We start from the raw sequence: 24,457 nt of genomic DNA, 5'->3' as shown, positions 1-24,457 counted from the left end.
ACAGAATCCCAAAATCTTTGACATAGTCCCAAAATGTTTTGTGTCACAGCAATCAAGTTTTCAAGATATAGTGCATTCGGGAAGTATTCAGACCCCTTGACTTGTTCCACATTTTGTTACGTTACAGCCTTATGCCCCATGTGCAGCCCTCACCTGCCCACTGTCCCGAGACACCTCCCCTATGGCGAACTCCACCCGCTGCCGGTTCCACAGCGACCCTGGTCCCATCTCTCCGTGGACTATTTCACAGACCTTCCCCCATTGGAGGGGCACACCACCATCCTGGTCGTTTGGACCGGTTTTCCAAAGCCTATCCTTTGATTCCTCTCCCTATGGCCTTGCAGACCGCGGAGGCTCTCTTCTCTCACGTCATACGGCACTATGGGATCCCAGAGGACATCGTGTCTGACCATGGTCCTCAGTTCACCTCCCGTGTCTGGAAGGCCTTCATGGAACGACTGAGGGTCACAGTCAGCCTCACCTCCGGGTACCGTCCCCAATCAAATGGGCAGGTGGAACGAGTAAATCAGGAACACCAGCCTTCGCTTTGGCTCCCCCTCCTGTCCAGCTCAGGCGTTCAGCGTCACCAGCCTTCTAGCTGCTGCCGAATCTACTGCTAGCAAACACCCTTCACTCCTCAACCCCAGACTTGTATCGTCATCATTACACACACCCGGTTCCAATCCCCACTCTATCACTGTATTAATACTCCCTCTGCCATTAGTCTTTGTCGATCATTGTAAATGTTACTTGTTTTCCTGAGTACTTTATATTTTGCACTTTGGGTTCGCTCTCTGCCTTTTTGTTTATGAAGATATATTTTGTTTCATCCCGATCTATGGTGCTTAAATAAATGTAGTAATTCTAAACCTGCGACTACTCCTCTCGACACCAGTGACTCTCATGAGGACCGCCACAGGAAAAGAAGACCCAGAGTTACTTCTGCTGCAGAGGATAAGTTCATTAGAGTTACCAGCCTCAGAAATTGCAGCCCAAATAAATGCTTCACAGAGTTCAAATAACAGACACATCTCAACATCAACTGTTCAGAGGAGACTGTGTGAATCAGGCCTTCATGGTCAAATTGCTGCAAAGAAACCACTTGCTAAAGGACACCAATAATAAGAAGAGACTTGCTTGGGCCAAGAAACACGAGTAATGGACATTATACAGGTGAAAATCTGTCCTTTGGTCTGATGAGTCCAATTTTTAGTTCCAACCACCGTGTCTTTGTCAGATGCAGAGTAAGTGAACGGATGATATCCGCATGTGTGGTTCCAACCATGAAGCATGGAGGAGGAGGTGTGATGGTGTGGGGGTGCTTTGCTGGTGACATTTAGTGATTTATTTAGAGTTCAATGCACACTTAACCAGCATGGCTACCAGTGTGCAAAGCTGTCATCAAGGCAAAGTGTGGCTACCTTGAAGAATCTCAAATATAAAATATATTTGTATTTGTTTAAGACTTTTTTGGTTACTACATGATTACATATGTGTTATTTCATAGTTTTGATGTCTTCATTATTATTCTACAATGTAGAAAATAGTAAAAAAATAAAGAAAAACCCTTGAACGAAGGGTGTCCAAACTTTTGACAGCTACTGTATATACATATACATATGCAGTAATTTATGTAGAACGCTTGAGGGCGACTAAGCACCAGTTCTGAATAAACAAGAACAGAAGATAGCCACGTGTGGTTCAGATGCGAAGGTTCATAGTTGAAATTCGGAAAGATGGTGGAGCACGCAGAAATCCGCGTGGTTCACCGTGGTGGCAGCAAAATAAACTTTAGGGAGCCAGTTATTACAAATGATTCCAGGTACGTATGTATTGATTGCAGCAGACCTGAACTAAATATATGTCACAAGTATGGATGCAAATTGTAGTCATGGTTAGCTTCTGTGGCTAGCTAAGTTGTTACTGTGTTAACATGAGATAGCTATCAGTATTCCAAACGTCAGAGAAACATGTATTTTACTTCAGAATTCTAGAACGCCACGGATTCAAGGTTAGCTATCTGGCTACTGAACTATGAATCAGCATGTAACGTTAGCATACGTTACCGGTATGTTTTTTTTAAACCTTTATTTAACTCGGCAAGTCAGTTAAGAACCAATTCTTATTTACAATGACGGCCTACCTGCCTTGTTCAGGGGCAGAACAACAGATTTTTACCTTGTCAGCTCGGGGATTCGATCTAGCAACCTTTCGGTTACTGGCTCAATGCTCTAACCACTAGGCTACCTGCCGCCCCAATCTAGCTAACGTTACATTGAATCTGGAATAACCGTAGTCTGTAAACTGATTTCAATCCGGTCGTTTTCGGCAGGTTCCTTTTGTGTGCCGCGGGGGAGTCCGTGAACGTGTACAGTACCAGCACAGAGGAATACGTCCATGGTTTGCAGGGACACACAGACCTGGTGACAGGCGTTGTCCTCAACCCTTCAAACCATCTGCAGGTTTGTCAATACAGTTGCTACATATACGTGTCTGCAAACTTTGTCTGATCAGCAACATGTTTATGTCTAAAGAAACATGGTTGGGTGTGGCTCCGATGGTTGGGTGTCTGAGGAGTGTTTGCCCATTGCGATGTTTTGAGTGTAGAAGTGACATTGTCGCACTCTCTTGCAGGTATACTCGTGCTCAGCAGATGGCACTGTCCGATTGTGGGACTTCACGGATGGCATCCTCATCAAGGTACTGCCACAGCAGCATTCTTTACCAAAGTCAGTTTTAATCACTGCTTCCTGTTTGCTTCATGTGCTTAAATGACTTACTATGATACTTTTCAGACCTTCATTATCGGGTACCCAATCTACTCCATTTACATCTCGGAAAAACATGGAGGAGTTGTTTTTGTCGTCGTTCCCATGGCAAATTACAAAAGCTCTGGTAAGTATAGCTACACTTTGAAAAGGTTATGTGAACGCTTCTACAGCCGTTACACAGTAGGTAATGTAAAGCACAGCACAGAGAATTTTCGACCAACCTTGGCGATACTTCCTCAAATCCCGACTTGTCTAAACTTCCATGTCTAGTTGCAAGGGGTTTGTTAGAATTTAGAAAATGATCCGTTATTACATTTTAAATCCATTGAGTAATCCAACAATGTGTACGCTGCTATCTTGTCTGTTTCATATCGTCTCTCATTGATTGAGACAACTGGGTGTCCACCCCAAAGTGCCAAATGTCATGTTGACACTCACCTCGTTCAATGAGAAAATCTGAAATAGACAAGATGGCGTTGTTCTTTTAAGTCAAAGGTGGTTTCTATGTAATTGCTCAACAAAATGGTGCAGAATGTTGAAGAGGGTGACCTCTGACCCATATGTGGTGTGTCTTCAGAGCTGTTCCAGCTGGTGGCTGTTCATCTGCCCCGCAGTGGGGACCAGGAAGTGGAAGCGCGAGAGCTGTCGATCGTGCTCTGTGATGTCAGCCCCCACCCTGGGGCTGCCTCCTTTGGCAGAGAGGTACATGTAATAGGCCTATACTTCATGTACCAGGTACTCCAGTAGCGAACAAGTCTCTGGCAGCAAACGACTTAGCCAAGGGTAACACTTAAACCATAATGATTGCTTTTGCAGGAGACGTTACAACAATCTTTATGCACACTCTTGTCATAGTTTGCACATTGTTGATTTTAGCAAAAGACATGACATGTTTTATTATCGCCTTCAATATTGACACCAGGTTTTTACTTGAAACCTTGGGTGTACTCCTAGGAAACAAACAGGCTGAAACGGGGAGGGACCCTCCTGAACACCATTTACAACAATGTGCACTAATGAATATAATGCACCTCCTTGTTTCTTCCTCCACTCTTTCTCACAGGGTGAATACATAGCTGCTGTCAAAGGTTTACAGCTCGAGGTATTTTTCTTCAAAAAGCAGAAGTCCTACAGGTAAACACCATTCTCGCACATCGGGAGGCTGTCCCCTTCAATGACAGTAGGCATGAATGGTAATTTGTGGTTTTGTCTCTCTGGCTAGTGTTTGAGCAACACAAGTCCAACCACACTGAACGGCAGCTTATCTGTTGGATGAGTGGCCTTTCTGCTCGTCTGTAGTCAGGAGTGGGAGTTCAGCCAGCCCTCTCCATTATTTTGGGCTACCCCTTATCTGTAAAAGGGAACTAATAAGCATCATAAGGATTCATTACATTACAGTATTTTTGACATTGTCCATTATTGACATTGCCCAAATAACATTGCTCATGACTTTGTCATAGTACTCATTCAATTGTATTGTTTGTTTCTGTGCCCCACAGGTTTTCCCTGAAGCCAGGGATGAAGAAAGGGGCCAAGAATGCCTTCACCTGTGTTTCGTGCCACCCTAAAGAGGACTGTATTGCCACAGGTCACGCAGATGGCAAGATTCGCATGTGGTGAGTGATGTTCGAAGAACTTAGAGACCATGCCCAAAACATGGCCTCACCAAAGACCAAATCTAGGGGAAACGCTTGATTGGCATCACTCACAGTCAATGTTCTTTCCCTGTCTTCATAGGAGAAACTTCAACCAGAAGAAGGAGTACACATACTCCACCTTGCACTGGCACCACGGTGCTGTCAACACACTGTGCTTCACCCCAGAAGGTAATATAACCACTGAACCCATAACTGTTGAATTATACCTAGACATATCATCTCTGATCACTCTATGCCAGGGTTCCCCAATAGGTGGCGGGTGATATATATATATATATATATTACATACAGTTGAAGTCGAAAGTTTACAACACTTAGGTTGGAGTCATTTAAAACTCATTTTTCAACCACTCCACACATTTCTTGTTAACAAACTATAGTTTTGGCAAGTCGGTTAGGACATCTACTTTGTGCATGACACAAGTAATCTTTCCAACAATTGTTTAGACAGATTATTTCACTTATAATTAATTCACTGTATCACAATTCCAGTGGGTCAGAAATTTACATCCACTAAGTTGACTGCCTTTAAACAGCTGGGAAAATTCCAGAAAATGATGTCATGGCTTTATAGGCTAATTGACATCATTTGAGTCAATTGGAGGTGTACCTGTGGATGTATTTCAAGGCCTACCTTCCAACTCAGTGCCTCTATGCTTGACATCATGGGAAAATCAAAAGAAATCAGCCATCTGTACAAACAATGTTACGCAAGTATAAACACCATGGGACCACACAGCCGTCATACCGCTCAGGAAGGAGACGCGTTCTGTCTCTTAGAGATGAACGTTCTTTGGTGCAAAAAGTGCAAATCAATCCCAGAACAACAGCAAAGGACCTTGTGAAGATGCTGGAGGAAACGGGTACAAAAGTATCTATATCCACAGTAAAACGAATCCTATATCGACATAACCGGAAAGGCCGCTCAGCAAGAAAGAAGCCACTGCTCCAAAACCGCCATAAAAAGCCAGACTACTGTTTGCAACTGCACATGGGGACAAAGATCATACTTTTTGGAGCAATGTCCTCTGGTCTGATGGGGGAAAAAAATAGAACTGTTTGGCCATAATGACCATTATTTTTGGCGGAAAAAGGGGGAAGCTTGCAAGCCGAAGAACACCATCCCAACCGTGAAGCATGGGGGTGGCTGCATCATGTTGTGGGGGTGCTTTGCTGCAGGAGGGACTTGTGCACTTCACAAAACAGAAGGCATCATGAAGGAGGAAAATGTATGTGGATATATTGAAGCAACATCTCAAGACATCAGTCAGAAAGTTAAAGCTTGGTCGCAAATGGGTCTTCCAAATCGACAATGACCCCAAGCATACTTCCAAAGTTGTGGCAAAATGGCTTAAGGACAACAAAGTCAAGGTATTGGAGTGGCCATCACAAATCTCTGACCTCAATCCCATAGAAAATTTGTGGGCAGAACAGTAAAAGTGTGTGCAAGCAAGGAGGCCTACAAACCTGACTCAGTTACAATTTAAAGGCAATACACTAAATTAGTGTTTGGTAGCATGTAAACTTCTGACCCACTGGGAATGTGATGAAAGAAGTAAAAGCTGAAATAAATCATTCTCTACTATTATTCTGACACTTCACATTCTTAAAATTAAGTGATGGTCCTTCTGACCTAAAACAGGGAATTTTTACTAGGATTAAATGTCAGGAATTGTGAAAAACTGAGTTTAAATGTATTTGGCTAAGGTGTATGTAAACTTCCGACTTCATCTGTAAATGAAAACCTAATTCTTTGATTATGTTTTACTGGTAATGGGGACGTACGTAAATGCCAACAAATACGTTTTTGGTCAGTGTGTGACCTTTATTTAAACTAGGCAAGTCCGTTAAGAACAAATTCTTATTTACAATGACGGCCTAACCCAGACGATGCTGGGCCAATTGTGCGCCGCCCTATGGGACTACCAATCACGGCCGGATGTGATACAGCCTGGATTCGAACCAGGTACAATAGTGACGTCTCTCGCACTGAGATGCAGTGCCTTAGACCGCTGCGTCTGTGTGTTAACTATTTAACTGTACTAAAATGTTAAATATTGGTATCGGTTTTTTTTGGGCAAGGAAAATATTGGATATCGGTATCGGCCAAAAATGTCATATTGGTGCATCACTATAATTCAACCATGAAGGCCTGATTTCACGGTCTCCTCTGAGCAGTTGATGTTGAGATGTGACTGTTACTTGAACTCTGACGCATTTATTTGGGCTCCAATCTGAGGTGCAGTTAACTCTAATGAACTTATCCTCTGCAGAGGTAACTCCGGTCTCCGCCTTTCCTGTGGTGGTCCTCATGAGAGACAGTTTCATCATAGCACTTGATGGTTTTTGCGACTGCACTCTTGAACGTTCTTGACATTTTCCAGATTGACTGACCTTCATGTCTTTAAGTAATGATAGACTGTCGTTTCTCTTTGCTTATTTGAGCTGTTCTTGCCATTATATGGACTTGGTTTTTAACCAAATAGGGCTATCTTCTGTATGCCACCCCTACCTTGTCACAACACTACTGATTGGCTCAAACGCATTAAGAAGTAAAGATATTCCACAAATGTAATTTTAACAAGGCACACCTGTTAATTGAAATGCATTCCAGGTGACTACCTCATGAAGCTGGTTGAGAGAATGACAAGAGTGTGCAAAGCTGTCAAGGCAAATGGTGGCTACTTTGAAGAATCTCAAATATTTTGATTTAACACTTTTGTTTACTACATGATTCCATATGTGTTATTTCATAGTTTTGATGTCTTCACTGTTCTACAATGTAGAAAATAGTAAAAATAAAGAAATCCTTGAATGAGTAGGTGTCCAAACTTTTGACTGGTACTGTGTGTGTGCACACAGTGCATTTGGAAAGTATTCAGACCATTCCCTTTTTCCACATTTTGTTACATTACAGCCATATTCTAAAATGGATTACATTATTTTTTCCCCCCTCAAGCTACACACAATACCCCATAATGACAAAGCAAAAACAGGTTTTTAGAAATGTTTGCAAATGTTTTAATAATAAAAACATACCTTATGTAAATAAGTATTCAGACGCTTTGCTATGAGACTCAAAATTGAGCTCCGGTGCTTCCTGTTTCCATTGATCATCATTGAGCTGTTTCTACAACTTGGAGTCCACCTATGGTGTATTCAATTACATTTACATTAGTATTCAGACCCTTTACTCTGCACTTTGTTGAAGCACTTACAAGCTTGGCACAACTGTATTTGGGGAGTTTCTCCCATTCCTCTCTGCAGATCCTCTCAAACTCTGTCAGGTTGGATGGGGAGCGTTGCTGCACAGCTATTTTCAGGTCTCTCCAGAGATGTTTTGATCAGGTTCAAGTCCAGGCTCTGGCTGGGCCACTCAAGGACATCCTGCATTTTCTTGGCTGTTTGCTTAGGGTTGTTGTCCTGTTGCAAGGTGAACCTTCGCCCCAGTCTGAGGTCCTAACCTGCTCCAGAGCGCTTTTTATCAAGGATCTCTGTGTACTTTGCTCTGTTCATCTTTCCCTCGATCCTGACTAGTCTCCCTTTCGCTGAAAAACATCCCCACAGCATGATGCTGCCACCATGCTTCATCGTAGGGATGGTATTGGCCAGCTGAGCGGTGCCTGTTTTCCTCCAGATGTGGCACTTGGCATTCAGGCCAAAGAGTTCAATCTTGGTTTCATCAGACCAGAGAATCTTGTTTCTCATGGTCTGCAAGTCCTTTAAGGTGCCTTTTTGCAAACTCCCTGACCAAGGCCTTTTCTCCCCTGATTGCTTAGTTTGGCCCGTGCTGCCAGCTTTAGGAAGTCTTGGTGGTTCCAAACTTCTTAAATTTTTAAGAATGATGGAGGCCACTGTTCTTGCGGACCTTCAATGCTGCAGTAATGTTTTGGTACCCTTCCCTAGACGTGTGCCTCAACACAATCCTGTCTCGAAGCTCTACGGACAATTCCTTCGACCTCATGGTTTGGTTTTTGCTCTAACATGCACTGTCAACTGTGGGACCTTTTATATAGACCGGTGTGTGCCTTTTTACAAATCATGTCCAATCATTTCAATTTACCACAGGTGGACTCCAATCAAGTTGTAGAAACATCTCAAGGATGATCAATGGAAACAGGATGCACCTGAGCTCAATTTTGTGTCTCATAGCAAAGGGTCTGAATACATATGTAAATAAAATGTTAGTTTTTTTAAATAAATTTGCACAGATTTCTTAACCTGTTTTTGATTTGTCATTATGAGGTATTGTGTGTAGATTGATGAAAAAATGTAATTTCATACATTTTAGAATAAGGCTAACAACATTTGGAAAAAGGGAAGGGTTCTGAATACTTACATACATACATATTTCGTTGATGGACATAAGACTAAAATCAGCAGGAAATGAGCTGAAAGTGATTTTAATTTAGGAAATCTGTTCCTAAGTATTCTGACACATAATGGAGGCATTCTAGCCACTCCCTACTGCTTCAAGTCCCCAAGACACGTCTCTGAACTATGGGGGACCGAGGCTTCTGCTCCCTTGTGCCTCTCCTATGAAATGCTCTCCCTGACCATCTGAGAGCCACTCGATCACTGCATTTTTTTAAATGGCCTTAACCCACTTCTATATACTCTTTCATAGTTCCAATCTAAAATGTATTTAGTGCCTAGCCCGCTATGGCTATTTTACCTGCCTTGATTCTAAATGTATATATTTTGAGAACAAATGAAAAGCGCTATACAAATTGTTGTATGCGTTCGTATCCCAATGTAATCAAGGTTTGAAATGATTTGTTTTTGTCATAATTTGCGATCAAATTTGGAGTGTACAAGTTATTCATGACGTTCCACGCCCCCGACCATCCACTCAAGAAAAAATCTTCCCGCGGCTGAATGTAGTTGGGGACCACTGCTCTATGCCAACTGTTTTCATGGTGGAAGGATTCTGACCAGTGGCGTGACTCTTTGCTTCCTTTTCTGTAGGCACTAATCTTCTGAGCGGGGGCATAGAGTCCGTGCTAGTCCATTGGCATTACACACAGGAGAACCAGAAAGACTTCTTGCCGCGCCTGGGCGCTGCCATCACACACTTGGCCGTGTCACCTGACGGTTCCTTGTTCTGCACCTCGCACTCTGACAACAGTAAGGACTATTACAGCCTGTTACAAGAATTTCACGGTTCATCTCTCCTCTCTCCCTTGAAGTAATCACTAATCTGACATGACTGGATTGGTCATTGCTGTGTGCCGAATCCATGCTTGCACCTATCCAATCATGTTAGATCAGTGATTCTTCAAGGAAGGATGCTTAAATCTGTTCAGAGTCCTAAGTCTCACATTTACAAGGGACAGTGGCCATATGTATTCATTCTATGCATGTTCCTTTTGTCAACTGCTAGAAAGATTTTAGGAATATTCAATCTGTAGACCTAACCCTTTCTGGGTTTTTTTCCCCTCCCTTTTTCTCGGTCCCCCTCTCAAGAGATCACAATCATTCAGAGTTGTGTCAAAGTGTCGGCCGTCATCCAGGGGCTGGTTAAAGGCGATGGTGTGTGGACAAACCTAATTATCGACCCGCGCAGTAAAGCTTTGGTGCTCAACGGGAAACCAGGGCACCTGCAGTTCTACTCTCTCCACCGCGACAAGCAACTCTACAACGTAAGCACGTCTTTTTATCTACAGGAACTGTCAATTAAAAACCACCAAACACTGTCCTTGTAAACTTGGGCCAGGCAGCTACCTAGGAATGTCCTTGAACTTTGTCACATGACTTGTAGAAATGGAATGACTAGAATGGGTATTTATATCATTTTATTTCTATGGCCTGAGTCTTGAAGGTCTGGCTTCGCTCATTTGTCATGAACAAAAAATGTAACTATTTGATAATGAATAAATTCTTATTGAGTAAGTTAATGAAAATTATTTTACTATTTCTCTTCTACCTTCAGTTGGACATAGTACAGCAGGAGTACATCCACGAGGAGGGTCTGGACCAGTTTGAGGTGGTCAAAGCGGCATTCGACGCCCGCGGCGACTGGCTTGCTACCGTGGAGGAGAGGAGAAAAAAAGGCGCTGAGCTGGAGATCAATTTGAAGCTGTGGGAGTACGACAAGCTAACTCAGGGGTACTATTTATTTTTAAGCCTGGTTGCATGTTGTACGTGTCTTCATATCAACATGTTGTGGCATTGTTTTCATGCTCGTCAATAACAAACCCCTTAGTTATTGCTGTTCACACATTTGGCTGTAACGCTGCTCCATTTGTGATATGTTTAAGTATGTGGTTTCCATCTTTCACCCACTCTCCACCCTACCTCGTCCCCCTCTGTAGTTTTGTGCTGAACACCACAGTGACAGCTCCCCACGAGGACCGGATTACAGCCATGTTTTTCAGCCCCTCCCCAGAGACCACCATGCTGGTGACCACTAGCCTCGACGGCCACTTCAAAGCCTGGCTGCTGGCAGACCACTCAGACACCAAGGGTAAGTAGTCCCGAGGTGGTTCTTTCTATGGGTTTGGATTTTTGGTTTGGATTGTTGAGCCTGATGGCCAGGATTTGACAAGTCTTCCTATATAATAGGTCTTTGAGACCTGCTAGTTATTATTCACCGACACATGATTTGCCAAATCAAGGTACCAATGAGCCAAATCAAACTGGTGCTCTAACGTTGTCCCTGGCTTTTCCTTTCTCTGTATGCGTATGGCGACCAGCAGAGGGCTTTTGGGCATGTGACTTTGTGGGTGGGTATCATCTTCTGAAGCCCGGTTGCTGCTCCTTCTCGGCTGACGGCTCCCTTTTGGCCGTGGGCTTCCAGGAGGTGGTGACCGTGTGGAGCCCCGCTTCCTGGGAGCTACTCACCACTCTGTCCCAGCCCCCAGGGGCCATCAGGTCAGAACACACACACACACACACACACACACACACACACACACACACACACACTTACAAACATTCACACACTGATACAAGTATACACAAACACACACGACCATTGAAACGAGCAGTCGTTTCAACAACTTTGCTAACATAAAACTAATGTTAGCAGATATAGCAGTCTGTCAACAAACAAGATGGCCTAACGCTAGAAAAGCCTAGGCTTCGTTGGACCACCGGCATTTTTAATTAGTTTATGTACAAACGAAAAAAACACAAACGCCACAATTCAAGTGTTAAAATCTATTAAATAAACACCATAGCAAAGCTCATTCATTATTTATTCGTTAAGGGCAAGTCTTCAGGAACAGTATGCATTTCAAAAGGACAGAGTGGCATAATGTATTCTGAGTCCAAGTATATTACTATGCTTTGGAGTGTTGCAGTGCACACCGGGAGCGCATGAAATCGTGGTAATTCTGCCAAAAAAGTTAGATTTTGAAATAGAGCTGAAGGGGTCATTTGTAAGAGTTGTTTGGCAAGGAGAGGTGATTTAGAAATGGCACAACCTGCTCTTTCTGATACAGTATAGTCTTACCTGCTTTTGACTCTGTAGAATAATGTCCCTTTTTGCTGCTGCAATTCATGTCTATTCCAAGCTGTGCTGTTCATCAGATTCTTCATATACAACTGAATATATTCTTTCCCATTAGACTATTGTTAATTTAGTCTTGTCTGTAGGCTAACTCTGTGTGAAATTTAGTTTCGATGTAGTTTAGGTTTAGTGTCAACGGGCCATCAGCTGGACAGGCTGACTACCAGTGAAATAACTGGCTGTAAATCACATGTCCTCTTAACTGCTTATAACACTTTCTGTTGGTGATATTACAATTCTAACAACGACTGTGTGTTATATAGACTTACTTAGGAAAAGTCAAGGACAGGAGGACATGACTTAAACTTAAGTCCATTTTGAGTCAATTAAACTCTTGACTCTCCTAGTGTTAAACCAACCGTTATGACTCGTGATATGAACTTAGGTTCACATTTCCGTTGTTTACTTGTGTAACACCCTCTGTGGTACTTACAGTTCCTTCAGAAAGTATTCGTACCCCTTTACTATTTCCACATTTTGTGCTACAGGCTGAATTTAAAATTGATTAAATTGCGATTTTTGTGTCACTGGCCTACACACAATAGCCCATAATGTGTAATTATGTTTTTAGAAATGTTTACAAATTTAATCAAATGACAAAGTTAAATGTCTTGAGTCAAAGCATTTAACCCCTTTATGGCAAGCCTAAAGTTCAGGAGTACACATTTGCTTAACTCAAATAAGTTGCATGGACTCACTGTGTGCAATAATAGTGTGTAACATGATTTTTGAATGACTACCTCATCCCTACCCCACACATACAATTAAGGTCCCTCTGTCGAGCAGTGAATTTCAAACACAGATTCAACCACAAAGACCAGGGATGTTTTCCAATGCCTCGCAAAGAAGGGCACCTATTGGTAATGGGTAAAAGAAAGAGAGAAAAAACAGATATTGGATATCTTTTTCAACATGATGAAGTTATTAATTACACTTTGGATGGTATATAAATACACGGAGTCACTGCAAAGATACAGGCGTCCTTCCTAACTCAGTTGCCGGAGAGGAAGGAAACCGCTCAGGGATTTCACCATGAGGCCAATGATGACTTTAGTTAGAGTTTTTAATAGCGGCGATGGGAAAAAACTGAGGATGGATCAACATTGTACAGTCGTGGCCAAAGTTTTGAGAATGACACAGATACTCATTTTCACAAAGTCTGCTGCTTCAGGGTCTTAAGATATTTTTGTCAGATGTTACTATGGAATACTGAAGTATAATTATAAGCATTTCATAAGTGTCAAAGGCTTTTATTGACAATTACATGAAGTTGATGCAAAGAGTCAATATTTGCAGTGTTGACCCTTCTTTTTCAAGACCTCTGCAATCTGCCCTGGCATGCTGTCAATTAACTTCTGGGCCACATCCTGACTGATGGCAGCCCATTCTTGCATAATCAATGCTTGGAGTTTGTCAGAATTTGGGGGGTTTTGTTTGTCCACCTGCCTCTTGAGGATTGACCACAAGTTCTCAATGGGATTAAGGTCTGGGGAGTTTCCTGGCCATGGACCCAAAATATTGATGTTTTGTTCTCCGAGCCACTTAGTTATCACTTTTGCCTTATGGCAAGGTGCTCCATCATGCTGGAAAAGGCATTGTTCGTCACTAAACGGTTCCTGGATGGTTGGGAGAAGTTGCTCTCGGAGGATGTGTTGGTACCATTCTTTATTCGTGACTGTGTTCTTAGGCAAAATTGTGAGTGAGCCCACTCCCTTGGCTGAGAAGCAACCCCACACATGAATGGTCTCAGGATGCTTTACTGTTGGCATGACACAGGACTGATGGTAGCGCTCACCTTGTCTTCTCCGGGCAAGCTTTTTTCCGGATGCCCCAAACAATCGGAAAGGGGATTCATCAGAGAAAATGACTTTACCCCAGTCCTCAGCAGTCCAATCCCTGTACCTTTTGCAGAATATCCGTCTGTCCCTGATGTTTTTCCTGGAGAGAAGTGGCTTCTTTGCTGCCCTTCTTGACACCAGGCCATCCTCCAAAAGTCTTCGCCTCACTGTGCGTGCAGATGCACTCATACCCGCCTGCTGCCATTCTTGCTCTGTACTGGTGGTGCCCCGATCCTGCAGCTGAATCAACTTTAGGAGACGGTCCTGGCGCTTGCTGGACTTTCTTGGGCGCCCTGAAGCCTTCTTCACAACAATTGAACCACTCTCCTTGAAGTTCTTGATGATCTGATAAATGGTTGATTTAGGTGCAATCTTACTGGCAGCAATATCCTTGCCTGTTAAGCCCTTTTTGTGCAAAGCAATGATGGCGGCACGTGTTTCCTTGCAGGTAACCATGGTTGCCAGAGGAAGAACAATGATTCCAAGCACCACCCTCCTTTTTAAGCTTCCAGTCTGTTATTCGAACTCAATCAGCATGACAGAGTGATCTTCAGACTTGTCCTCGTCAACACTCACACCTGTGTTAACGAGAGAATCACTGACATGATGTCAGCTGGTCCTTTTGTGGCAGGGCTGAAATGCAGCGGAAATATTTGGGGGGGATTCAGTTCATTTGCATGGCAAAGAGGGACTTTGCAATTAATTGCAATTCATCTGATCACTCTTCATAACATTCTGGAGTATATGCAAATTGCCATCATACAAACTGAGGCAGCAGACTTTGTGAAAATTAATATTTGTCATTGTCAAACTTTTGGCCACGACTGTAGTTACTCTACAATACTAACCTAATTGACACAGTGAAAAGAAGGAAGCAAGTATAGAATATTTATATTCCAGAACATGCATCCTGTTTGCAACAAGGCACTAAAGTGTAAACCTGCAAAAAAAATTGTGTTTGGGGCAAATCTAACAAAACACATCACTGAGTTTCACTCTTCATATTTTCAAGCATGGTGGCTGCATCGTGTAATGGGTATGCTTGTCATCAGCAAGGACTCTAGAGTTTTCTAGTAAAAAAATGGTCTGCTTTCCAACAAACACTGGGAGACATTCCCCTTTTAGTAGGATAATAACCTAGAACACAAGAGTAAATATACACTGGAATTGCTTACCAAGACAACATTGAATGTGGCCTAGTTACAGTTTTGACTTAAATTGGCTAGAAAATCTATGGCAAGACTTAGCTGAAAATGGCTGTCTAGCAACCAACTTGACAGAGCTTGAAGAATTGTGATAAGAATGTGCAAATATTGTACAATCTCTTAGACTTAGCCAGAAAGACATACACAGCTGTAATCGCTGCCAAGGGTGTTTGTAACATTTTATTTTTTATTTTATTTTACCAGGTAAGTTGACTGAGAACACATTCTCATTTACAGCAACGACCTGGAGAATAATTTCAGGGGAGAGGAGGGGGATGAATGAGAAAATTGTAAGCTGGGGATGATTAGATGGCCATGATGGTATGAGGGCCAGATTGGGAATTTAGCCAGGACACCGGGGTTAACACCCCTACTCTTACGATAAGTGCAATGGGATCTTTAATGACCTCAGAGAGTCAGGACACCCATTTAACGTCCCATCCGAAAGACGTATGTCAACATGTATTGACTCGGGTGTGAATACTTATGAGATTTCTGTATTTCATTTTCAATAAATGTGCAAAGATTTCTAAACATATTTTCACTTTTTCAATATGGGCCATTGAGTGAAAAAAAAAAAAAGATCTAATCCATTTTGAATTCAAGCTGTAACAACATTGTGGAATAAGTTGAGGGGTATGAATACTTTCTGAAGGAACTGTAAGTCTAATATTTGCACCAAACGAGTGCACTTCATGGCAACAGATCGGGAACATACAAAAAACGAAGTTATATTGGCCAGCCATGTCAACTTGGGAGACAGAATATGCTGCGCAATGTTAAGTGTCAGCCTCTACTACAATATCTTGCCAAGTCAGCCCTCCCCCCCTTAGGTCAGTGAGTGCAAACAATTTGTATTTGGTGTGTTGTCTTATTCAATTGCATGCCAAAGCTTCTTAGCTGCAGCCTGAAAATGACGACAAACTGGTCTTAGTGCTGGTATTCACAATGGCCCCAAGCCATTGCATACAGTGATAGTCAACTATACATCACTCTCAATTCTTTTACATCTTTTACCTAAAATGAGGATGTAATTTGCTCCCTTTCTGATTTTCTCTATTTTTGCATAATTTTGATACTGAATTATCAGCTCTTCAACCAAAACTTAATATTAGATAAGGGAACGTGAGTTTACAAATAACAAAACAAATTGATACTTATTTTATACTGAACAAAAATATAAACGCAACATGCAGCAATTGCAACGATTTTACTGAGTTACAGTTCATATAAGGAAATCAGTCAATTAAATTCATTAGGCCCTAATCTATGGATTTCACATGACTGGGCAGGAATGCAGCCACCGGTGGGCCTGGGAGGGCATGGGCCCACCCACTTGGGAGCCAGGCCCAGCCAATCAGAATGAGTTTGACATGGGCACACCTGGTTGTGAGGCCGGTTGGACGTAGTGCCAAATTCTCTAAAATGATATTGGAGGCGGCTTAGGGTAGAGAGATTAATATAACATTCTCTGGCAACAGCTCTGATGGACATTCCTGCAGTCAGCATGCCAATTGCTCGCTCCCTCAACTTGAGACATCTGTGGCCTTGTGTTGTGACAACTGCACATTTTAATGGCCTTTTATTGTCCCCAGCGCAAGGTGCATCTGTGTAATGATCATGCTGTTTAATCAGCTTCTTGATATGCCACAGGTGGATGTATTATCTTGGCAAAGGAGAAATGTTCACTAACAGGGATATAAACACAGTTGTGCAACCAAAATTGAGAAGCTTATTGTGCGTATGGAAAAATGCTGGGATGTTTTTCAGCTCATGAAACATGGGACCAACACTTTACATGTTGTGTTTATATTTTTGTTCAGTGTATTTATTTATTTATTTAAATAAGTTATGCAACACCCAATTCCACTGTGTGAATTTCCCCCTTACACTCAATAAGTGGTTGTGCAACCTTTTGCTGCAATGACTGCAACCAAATGCTTCCTGTAGATGTTGATCAGTCTCTCACATTGCTGTGGAGGAATTTTGGCCCACTCTTGCTTACAGAACTTCTTTAACTCTGTGACATTTGTGGGTTTTCAAGCATGAACTGTTAATTTCAAGTCCTGCCACTAGATCTCAATTGGGATTAGGTCTGGACTTTGACTAGGCCATTCCAAAACTTCAAAATTGTTGCTTTTTAACCATTTTCATGTAGACTTGATTGTGTGTTTTGGATCATTGTCTTGCTGCATTACCCAGCTGTGCTTCAGCTCACTGTTGGATGGCCTGACATTCTCCTGTGGAATTCTCTGATACAGAGCAGAACTCATGGTTTCTTCTATTAAGCCAAGTCGTCCAAGTCCTGAGGTAGCAAAGCATCTCCAAAACATCACACTACCACCACCATGCTTGACCGTTGCTATGAGGTTCGTACTGTAGAATGCTGTGTTTGGTTTTCGCCAGACATAATGGGACCCATCTCTTCCAAAAAAGTTGACTCAAGTTTGCCAAAAAGAAACTGGCTGATCATCAAGACTCTTGGAAGAATGTTCTATGGACAGATGAGTCAAAAGTATAACTTTTTGGATGACATGGGTCCCATTATGCCTGGCGATAACACCGCGTTCCACAATAAGAACCTTATACCAACAGTCAAGCATCAAATAAAATTGTTGTTCACATACACATGTTTAGCAGATGTTATTGTAGGTGTAGCAAAATGCTAGTGGCAGCTCTGCTTCTCTGCATTGTGGTGGTAGTGTGATGTTTTGGAGATGCTTTGCTTCCTCAGGACTTGGACGACATGCCTTAATAGAAGGAACCCTGAATTCTGCTCTGTATCAGAGAATTCTACAGGAGAATGTCAGGCCTTCCGTCTGTGAGCTGAAGCTGAAGCGCAGCTGGGTCATGCAGAAAGACAATGATGGAAAACACAAGTCTACATGATTTGAAAATGGCTAAAACACAATTTTGAAGTTCTGGAATGGCCTAGTCAGTCAAGACCTAATCCCAATTGAAATGATGTGGCAGGACTTGAAACAAGCAGTTTATGCTTGAAAACCCACAAATGTTGCTGAGTTAAAGAAGTTCTGCATGGAAGAGTGGGCCAAAATGTATCTGATAACATTCAGTATGCAAAAGTAGAGAATTAGAAAGGGGGCAAATACTTTCTCACAGCACTGAATAGGGATATCTCTGCCTCGTATGTACTCAGAGGGATGTAGGCAATTGCTGGTACAGATGGCTGTGGAAGTCAAGCACTGGGACTCTGCACTGTTATTCCAGCTGCTCATAGTCCGTTGTGTAACCACCTATGGATTTTTCTGTTTGGTGTTTACATGTGGTCTGAACTGAAATGATTTCAGGTGACTGCATTTGTAGTTGGAGCTCTGGTGTGGAAAAGCTTCTTGCCACTAATCCTGTGAAATATGTTTTTAGGGTGGGTGGTGGTATGGTCAGGTGGACTTTGACAGTACGGTAAGAGACGGGTGACATGGTTTGAAGGTTAAGACTCTTTTGATCCAACAGGGACCTTTGTTTTGGACGGTTAAGCTGTTCCAAGTACCTGTTGGGGACCAGCACCAAGAGCCAACTCTGCTGCTGGAACCTCCTCACCTGCTCACGTAAGACAGTGGCCCTCTGACATGTGTGCTCGTGTGCAACTGTCCTATAAGCAACACATCCATGACTAAAAAATTAAACTAATCTGTTCAATCCGTAAACTTTTCTCTTTCTACATTTGTTTCTCTCTTTCCTTCTCTCTCTCTCAGTGGAGTGGAGTACCCCCATGGACGTAAGCCTGCTCCAGACCGACCCGCTGTCTGAGAACATGGCTGCCTTCTGTAGTCAATCTGGCAGCTCTGACTGTGAGTGCTACCTAGTGTCTGGTTCTAGCTGCCAGTACCAACATAACTATTTTGCCTCATTTGGTTTAGATTACTTTTGCCACACCCACTCCAAGGGCCCAAAGCGTAGCCAATTGCACATGGCAGGGTCCCCTTAGGTATTGTATAATATGTGCTGTAGCCATGCCGTACGGTAGACCCAACCAAGTCTAAATGGGCTTCACTCCTCAATATGCTCTCTGCTCCCACCAGTGTTTGTGTTCAAGCCCAGCGAGCCACGGCCCCTCTACTCCCAGAAGGCTTTGTGCACGGGCAAGGTGCAGCATGCAGTCTTCGCGCCGCGCGACCAGATGCTGGAGAGCTGCGAGGAGCGTACCCAGTGGCTCAACAGATCCCAGCTCTACTTCCTCACCCAACACATGGTGAATATATATACACTGCTGAAAAAAATAAAGGGAACACTTAAACAACACATCCTAGATCTGAATGAAAGAAATAATCTTATTAAATACTTTTTTCTTTACATAGTTGAATGTGCTGACAACAAAATCACACAAAAATAATCAATGGAAATCCAATTTATCAACCCATGGAGGTCTGGATTTGGAGTCACACTCAAAATGAAAGTGGAAAACCACACTACAGGCTGATCCAACTTTGATGTAATGTCCTTAAAACAAGTCAAAATGAGTCTCAGTAGTGTGTGTGGCCTCCACGTGCCTGTATGACCTCCCTACAACACCTGGGCATGCTCCTGATGAGGTGGTGGATGGTCTCCTGAGGGATCTCCTCCCAGACCTGGACTAAAGCATCCGCCAACTCCTGGACAGTCTGTGGTGCAACGTGGCGTTGGTTGATGGAGCGAGACATGATGTCCCAGATGTGCTCAATTGGATTCAGGTCTGGGGAACGGGCGGGCCAGTCCATAGCATCAATGCCTTCCTCTTGCAGGAACTGCTGACACACTACAGCCACATGAGGTCTAGCATTGTCTTGCATTAGGAGGAACCCAGGGCCAACCGCACCAGCATATGGTCTCACAAGGGGTCTGAGGATCTCATCTCGGTACCTAATGGCAGTCAGGCTACCTCTGGCGAGCACATGGAGGGCTGTGCGGCCCCCCAAAGAAATGCCACCCCACACCATGACTGACCCACCGCCAAACCGGTCATGCTGGAGGATATTGCAGGCAGCAGCACGTTCTCCACGGCGTCTCCAGACTCTGTCACATCTGTCACGTGCTCAGTGTGAACCTGCTTTCATCTGTGAAGAGCACAGGGCGCCTGTGGCGAATTTGCCAATCTTGGTGTTCTCTGGCAAATGCCAAACGTCCTGCACGGTGTTGGGCTGTAAGCACAACCCCCACCTGTGGACGGCGGGTCCTCATACCACCCTCATGGAGTCTGTTTCTGACCGTTTGAGCAGACACATGCACATTTGTAGCCTGCTGGAGGTCATTTCGTAGGGCTCTGGCAGTGCTCCTGCTCCTCCTTGCACAAAGGCGGAGGTAGCGGTCCTGCTGCTGGGTTGTTGCCCTCCTACGACCTCCTCCACGTCTCCTGATGTACTGGCCTGTCTCCTGGTAGCGCCTCCATGCTCTGGACACTACGCTGACAGACACAGCAAACCTTCTTGCCACAGCTCGCATTGATGTGCCATCCTGGATGAGCTGCACTACCTGAGCCACTTGTGTGGGTTGTAGACTCCGTCTCATGCTACCACTAGAGTGAAAGCATCGCCAGCATTCAAAAGTGACCAAAACATCAGCCAGGAATCATAGGAACTGAGAAGTGGTCTGTGGTCACCACCTGCTGAACCACTCCTTTATTGGGGGTGTCTTGCTAATTGCCTATAATTTCCACCTGTTGTCTATTCCATTTGCACAACAGCATGTGAAATTTATTGTCAATCAGTGTTGCTTCCTAAGTGGAGAGTTTGATTTCACAGAAGTGTGATTGACTTGGAGTTACATTGTGTTGTTTAAGTGTTCCCTTTATTTTTTTGAGCATATAATATACACGGTCTCCAGACTCATGGTGTCCTTTCCTCGTCTCCTTTCCTTTGTCACCGCTAGTAATTGAAAGGACTGGACACCCAACATGTTCTGTTCATTTCTAACCTTGAAGTTCCTCCAAACTACTAAATGACATTGAAAGTAAAGGAACTGTTAATCTGGGGGTGTTGGAGCATGCTTGAGTTTGACTTCTTATTCCACTGGCAGGTAACTAACCACAGAGGTTCTGTCTGACATCCATTTGTAGGATTTGTTGACTTTTAGCACCAAGACTGAAGAGGACAGACTGTTGGCATCCAGTAAACAGGTACAATCCCACTTTGTTCCAAAACGGTTGCGGAAAACGTACTGTCATTCATTTTAGCAAATTTTTTTTTTTCTGTGACAATGTATAGCATTCTCTGCATCAGTTCTGACTCTTTGTTTTCGGGGTGTTTTTCAGCTCATGGTAGACGACAGTGTTGCCGTGACGCCGTTCTACCTGTTGTTAGGGAAACACAGACGGCAGCAACTGGACAAGCAGGAAGCGCTGACCAATCCCATGGCAGAAAGGACTCAGCTCCCACAGGGCTCCATTGCCATCAAGGAGGTGTGTTTGTGTGTGTATTCATGCAATGTTCACTGGCTGTTAATTTGTTGAACTGTAAATAAATCTTGTGTTTCTACATTCTGCAGTGTTGGTCCTCAAAGTTCATGTTTAGCTTTGCTAGAATGCTTAAATAATGCATGTGCCAAGTATTTGTATACTTCCAAGCAGTGAACTACTGAATATACTGAGCTCACATTAGATGCTAGGTGAGACGAATTGGTCAGCAAACATTCCCAGAATGTATCAGAAAGTTAATCCAATAAATGTTTTATTGTCTAATAATTGTAAAGGTAAACGGGGAACACTTACTTGATTCTCTCAAGAACCCAGCTTAACTTTTTAGACCAGGTTATTGAGCATTGCCCTGAAGGGCATAGTCAGTGAGCAATACGCATCAGGACCTCTGCATAACTCACTCCTCTCTCACTCTCTCTCCCTCAGCTGCTGCACACCCCAGCCCACGTCCTGCCTTCAGCCTCGTTCCTCTGCGCCATGTTTGTCCGCTCCCTGCTCATCTCCAGCTCTTCTGCCAGGTGAGTCCAGTAACTAGTAGTTTGTTTATTGTTCCAGACAAGATAATGGTTTGTGGCATACAGTAAAAAAAATAACAAAAAATAAAAAACAGTATGTTGACATAGAATCACAATGAATAGGTTAATCTACATTCCCCTGAAAAAAATGGAGAGGTCAAAGTAGTATGGTGACGATGACCTTACACCCTAGCACAGTGTTTTCCATCCATAGTCTTTGAGTAACCCCCAACAGTACACATTTTATCAGTGTGTGTGTGTGTCGGGATGTAAGTATGAGTGTGTGGGTAGAGTTCAGTTCGTGGACTCCCCCAGGTCATTGTTTTTAAGTAAGAATTTGTTCTGTCAATATAATCTTAAACCTAAAAGGTTATATACAGTGCGTTTGGAAAGTATTCAGACCCCTTGACTTTTTCCACAGTTTGTTACGTTACAGCCTTGTTCTAAAATGTATCTACAATCTATGCACAATACCCCATAATGACAAAGCAAAACATTTTTTATTAAAAATGGAAATATCTCACTTGCATAAGTATTCAGACCCTTTACTCAGTACTTTGTTGTAGCACCTTTGGCAGCGAATACAGCCTTGATTCTTCTTGGCTATGACCCTACAAGCTTGGCACATCTGTATTTGGGGAGTTTCTGCAGATCCTCTCAAGCTCTGTCAGATTGGATGGGGAGCGTTGCTGCACAGAGCTATTTTCAGGTCTCTCCAGAGATGTTCGATCAGGTTCAAGTCCGGGCTCTGGCTGCACCACTCAAGGACATTCAGAGACTTGTCCCGAAGCTAATCCTCCATTTTCTTGGCTGTGTGCTTAGGGTTGTTGTCCTGTTGCAAGGTGAATCTTCGCCCCAGTCTGAGGTCCTGAGCGCTTAGGAGCAGGTTTTCATCAAGGATCTCTCTGTACTTTGCTCCATTCATCTTTCCTTTGATCCTGACTAGTCTCCCAGTCCATGCTGCTTTAAAACATCCCCATAGCATGATGCTGCCACCACCATGCTTCACCGTAGGGATGGTGCCAGGTTTCTTCCAGACATTATGCTTGGCATTCAGACAAAATAGTTCAATCTTGGTTTCATCAGACCAGATAATCTTGTTTCTCATGATCTGTCATGTGCCTTACTGAGGAGTGGCTTCCGTCTGGCCGCTCTACCATAAAGGCCTGATTGGTGGAGTGCTGCAGAGATGGTTGTCCTTCTGGAAGGTTCTCCCATCTCCACAGAGTAACTTTGGAGCTCTGTCATTGACCATCGGGTTCTTTGTCACCTCCCTGACCAAGGCCCTTCTCCCCCTATTTATTGCTCAGTTTGGCCGGGCAGCCAGCTCTAGGAAGCTTTTTGGTGGGTCCAAACTTCCATTTAAGAATGATGGAGGCGACTGTGTCCTTAGGGACCTTCAGTGCTGCAGAAATGTTTTGGTACCCTTCTCCAGATCTTTGCCTTGACACAATCCTGTCTCTGAGCTCTACGGACAATTCCTTCAACCTCATGTCTTGGTTTTTGCTCTGACATGCACTGTCAACTGTGGGACCTTTTTTTTTAGACAGGTTTGTGCCTTTCCAAATGATCTCCAATTGAATTTACAACAGGTGGAATAGAAACATCTCAAGGATGATCACTGGAAACAGGATGCACCTGAGCTAAATTGAGTCTCGTAGCAAAGGGTTTGAATACTTATGTAAATAAAACAGATACTTTATTTTTTATAAATGTGCAAATATTTCTAAGCCTGTTTTTCGCTTTGTCATCATGGGATATTGTGTGTAGATTGCTGAGGATTTTAGTATTTTTTTTTTAGAATATTACATTAGTCTTAATGTGGAAAAGTCAAGGGGTCTTAATACTTTCCGAAGGCACTGTAGGTGCAGTAACAAATGCTACATCTCACTTCCTTGAGAATGCGGGCTGATATGCGCTTTGGGTCAGAAAATTCCCTCCATATGCTAGACAGTACTGTGGGAAATCAAATTTTATGTTGACTGTTTTAATATTTTGGAATACTTGCTTAGTCATATTTGGTCACAAGCCCCCCACTTACACGTGTTTTTTTTGTAAATTGCTGAAGAGAGGAAAAAGAACATGAAGAAGAGGAAATGGAGAGAGAGAAAGAGGAAGAGAGCTCCGAAGGGGAAGCAGACCCCCGTCTGGGGGAATCGGCAGCATGGGGCACACCCGAGGAGTTTGGGGCACCAGCTCTCACCAAAGCCCAGGAGAGGGAACTGAGGAAAGTTAAAACATTTGACCACAGCTGGCTCAGCAGCCTCCTGGACTGTTAAGCTTGACTAAGCCCAAACACACACACACTTTTCCAAAGGCTGTATTTTCATGTAATAAAATATATTTCTGTTTTCAAATGTGCTGTATCATGCTTGTTTCTGGCATTGCCCCAAGAATGTTTCAGTTTTGCTGGATTAAAACAAAACTATTTTAAAGTAAAAAAATATCATTTTGTATTATGTCTAGCTCCGTACTGTAGTTTGTTTTGCAGAGTGATTCACTTATCAAAGTCCATCTAGTGCAATCAATTGTATTCATACTGTGTGTCAAG

At 43.2% G+C, this 24,457-nt stretch overlaps 1 protein-coding gene across 2 annotated transcripts; it reads left to right on the top strand.

Moving 5' to 3' along the window:
* The first annotated feature begins 1,681 nt into the window (after positions 1 to 1,681).
* Positions 1,682 to 24,263, top strand: LOC106586141 (WD repeat-containing protein 75). Of its 2 annotated transcripts, none has more exons than XM_014173035.2 (20): positions 1,682 to 1,822; positions 2,333 to 2,462; positions 2,635 to 2,700; positions 2,796 to 2,895; positions 3,349 to 3,473; positions 3,835 to 3,905; positions 4,271 to 4,387; positions 4,509 to 4,597; positions 9,398 to 9,556; positions 9,896 to 10,071; positions 10,362 to 10,537; positions 10,744 to 10,895; positions 11,128 to 11,302; positions 18,457 to 18,551; positions 18,699 to 18,794; positions 19,026 to 19,195; positions 21,035 to 21,094; positions 21,230 to 21,376; positions 21,818 to 21,909; positions 23,975 to 24,263. In XM_014173035.2, the coding sequence occupies exons 1-20, from the start codon at positions 1,737 to 1,739 to the stop codon at positions 24,183 to 24,185; spliced, it is 2,493 nt and encodes an 830-aa protein (XP_014028510.2). In that variant the 5' UTR covers positions 1,682 to 1,736; the 3' UTR covers positions 24,186 to 24,263. The 2 variants fall into 2 exon arrangements, with proteins under 2 accessions (XP_014028510.2, XP_014028508.2); XM_014173033.2 differs by having other exon boundaries at positions 11,125 to 11,302.
* Positions 24,264 to 24,457: the final 194 nt, after the last annotated feature.

This window comes from Salmo salar, chromosome ssa25 (assembly GCF_905237065.1).
Source record: "Salmo salar chromosome ssa25, Ssal_v3.1, whole genome shotgun sequence".
In the NCBI taxonomy this organism is placed as follows: Eukaryota; Metazoa; Chordata; class Actinopteri; order Salmoniformes; family Salmonidae; genus Salmo; species Salmo salar.
This window is presented reverse-complemented; position numbering and strand designations above follow the sequence as displayed.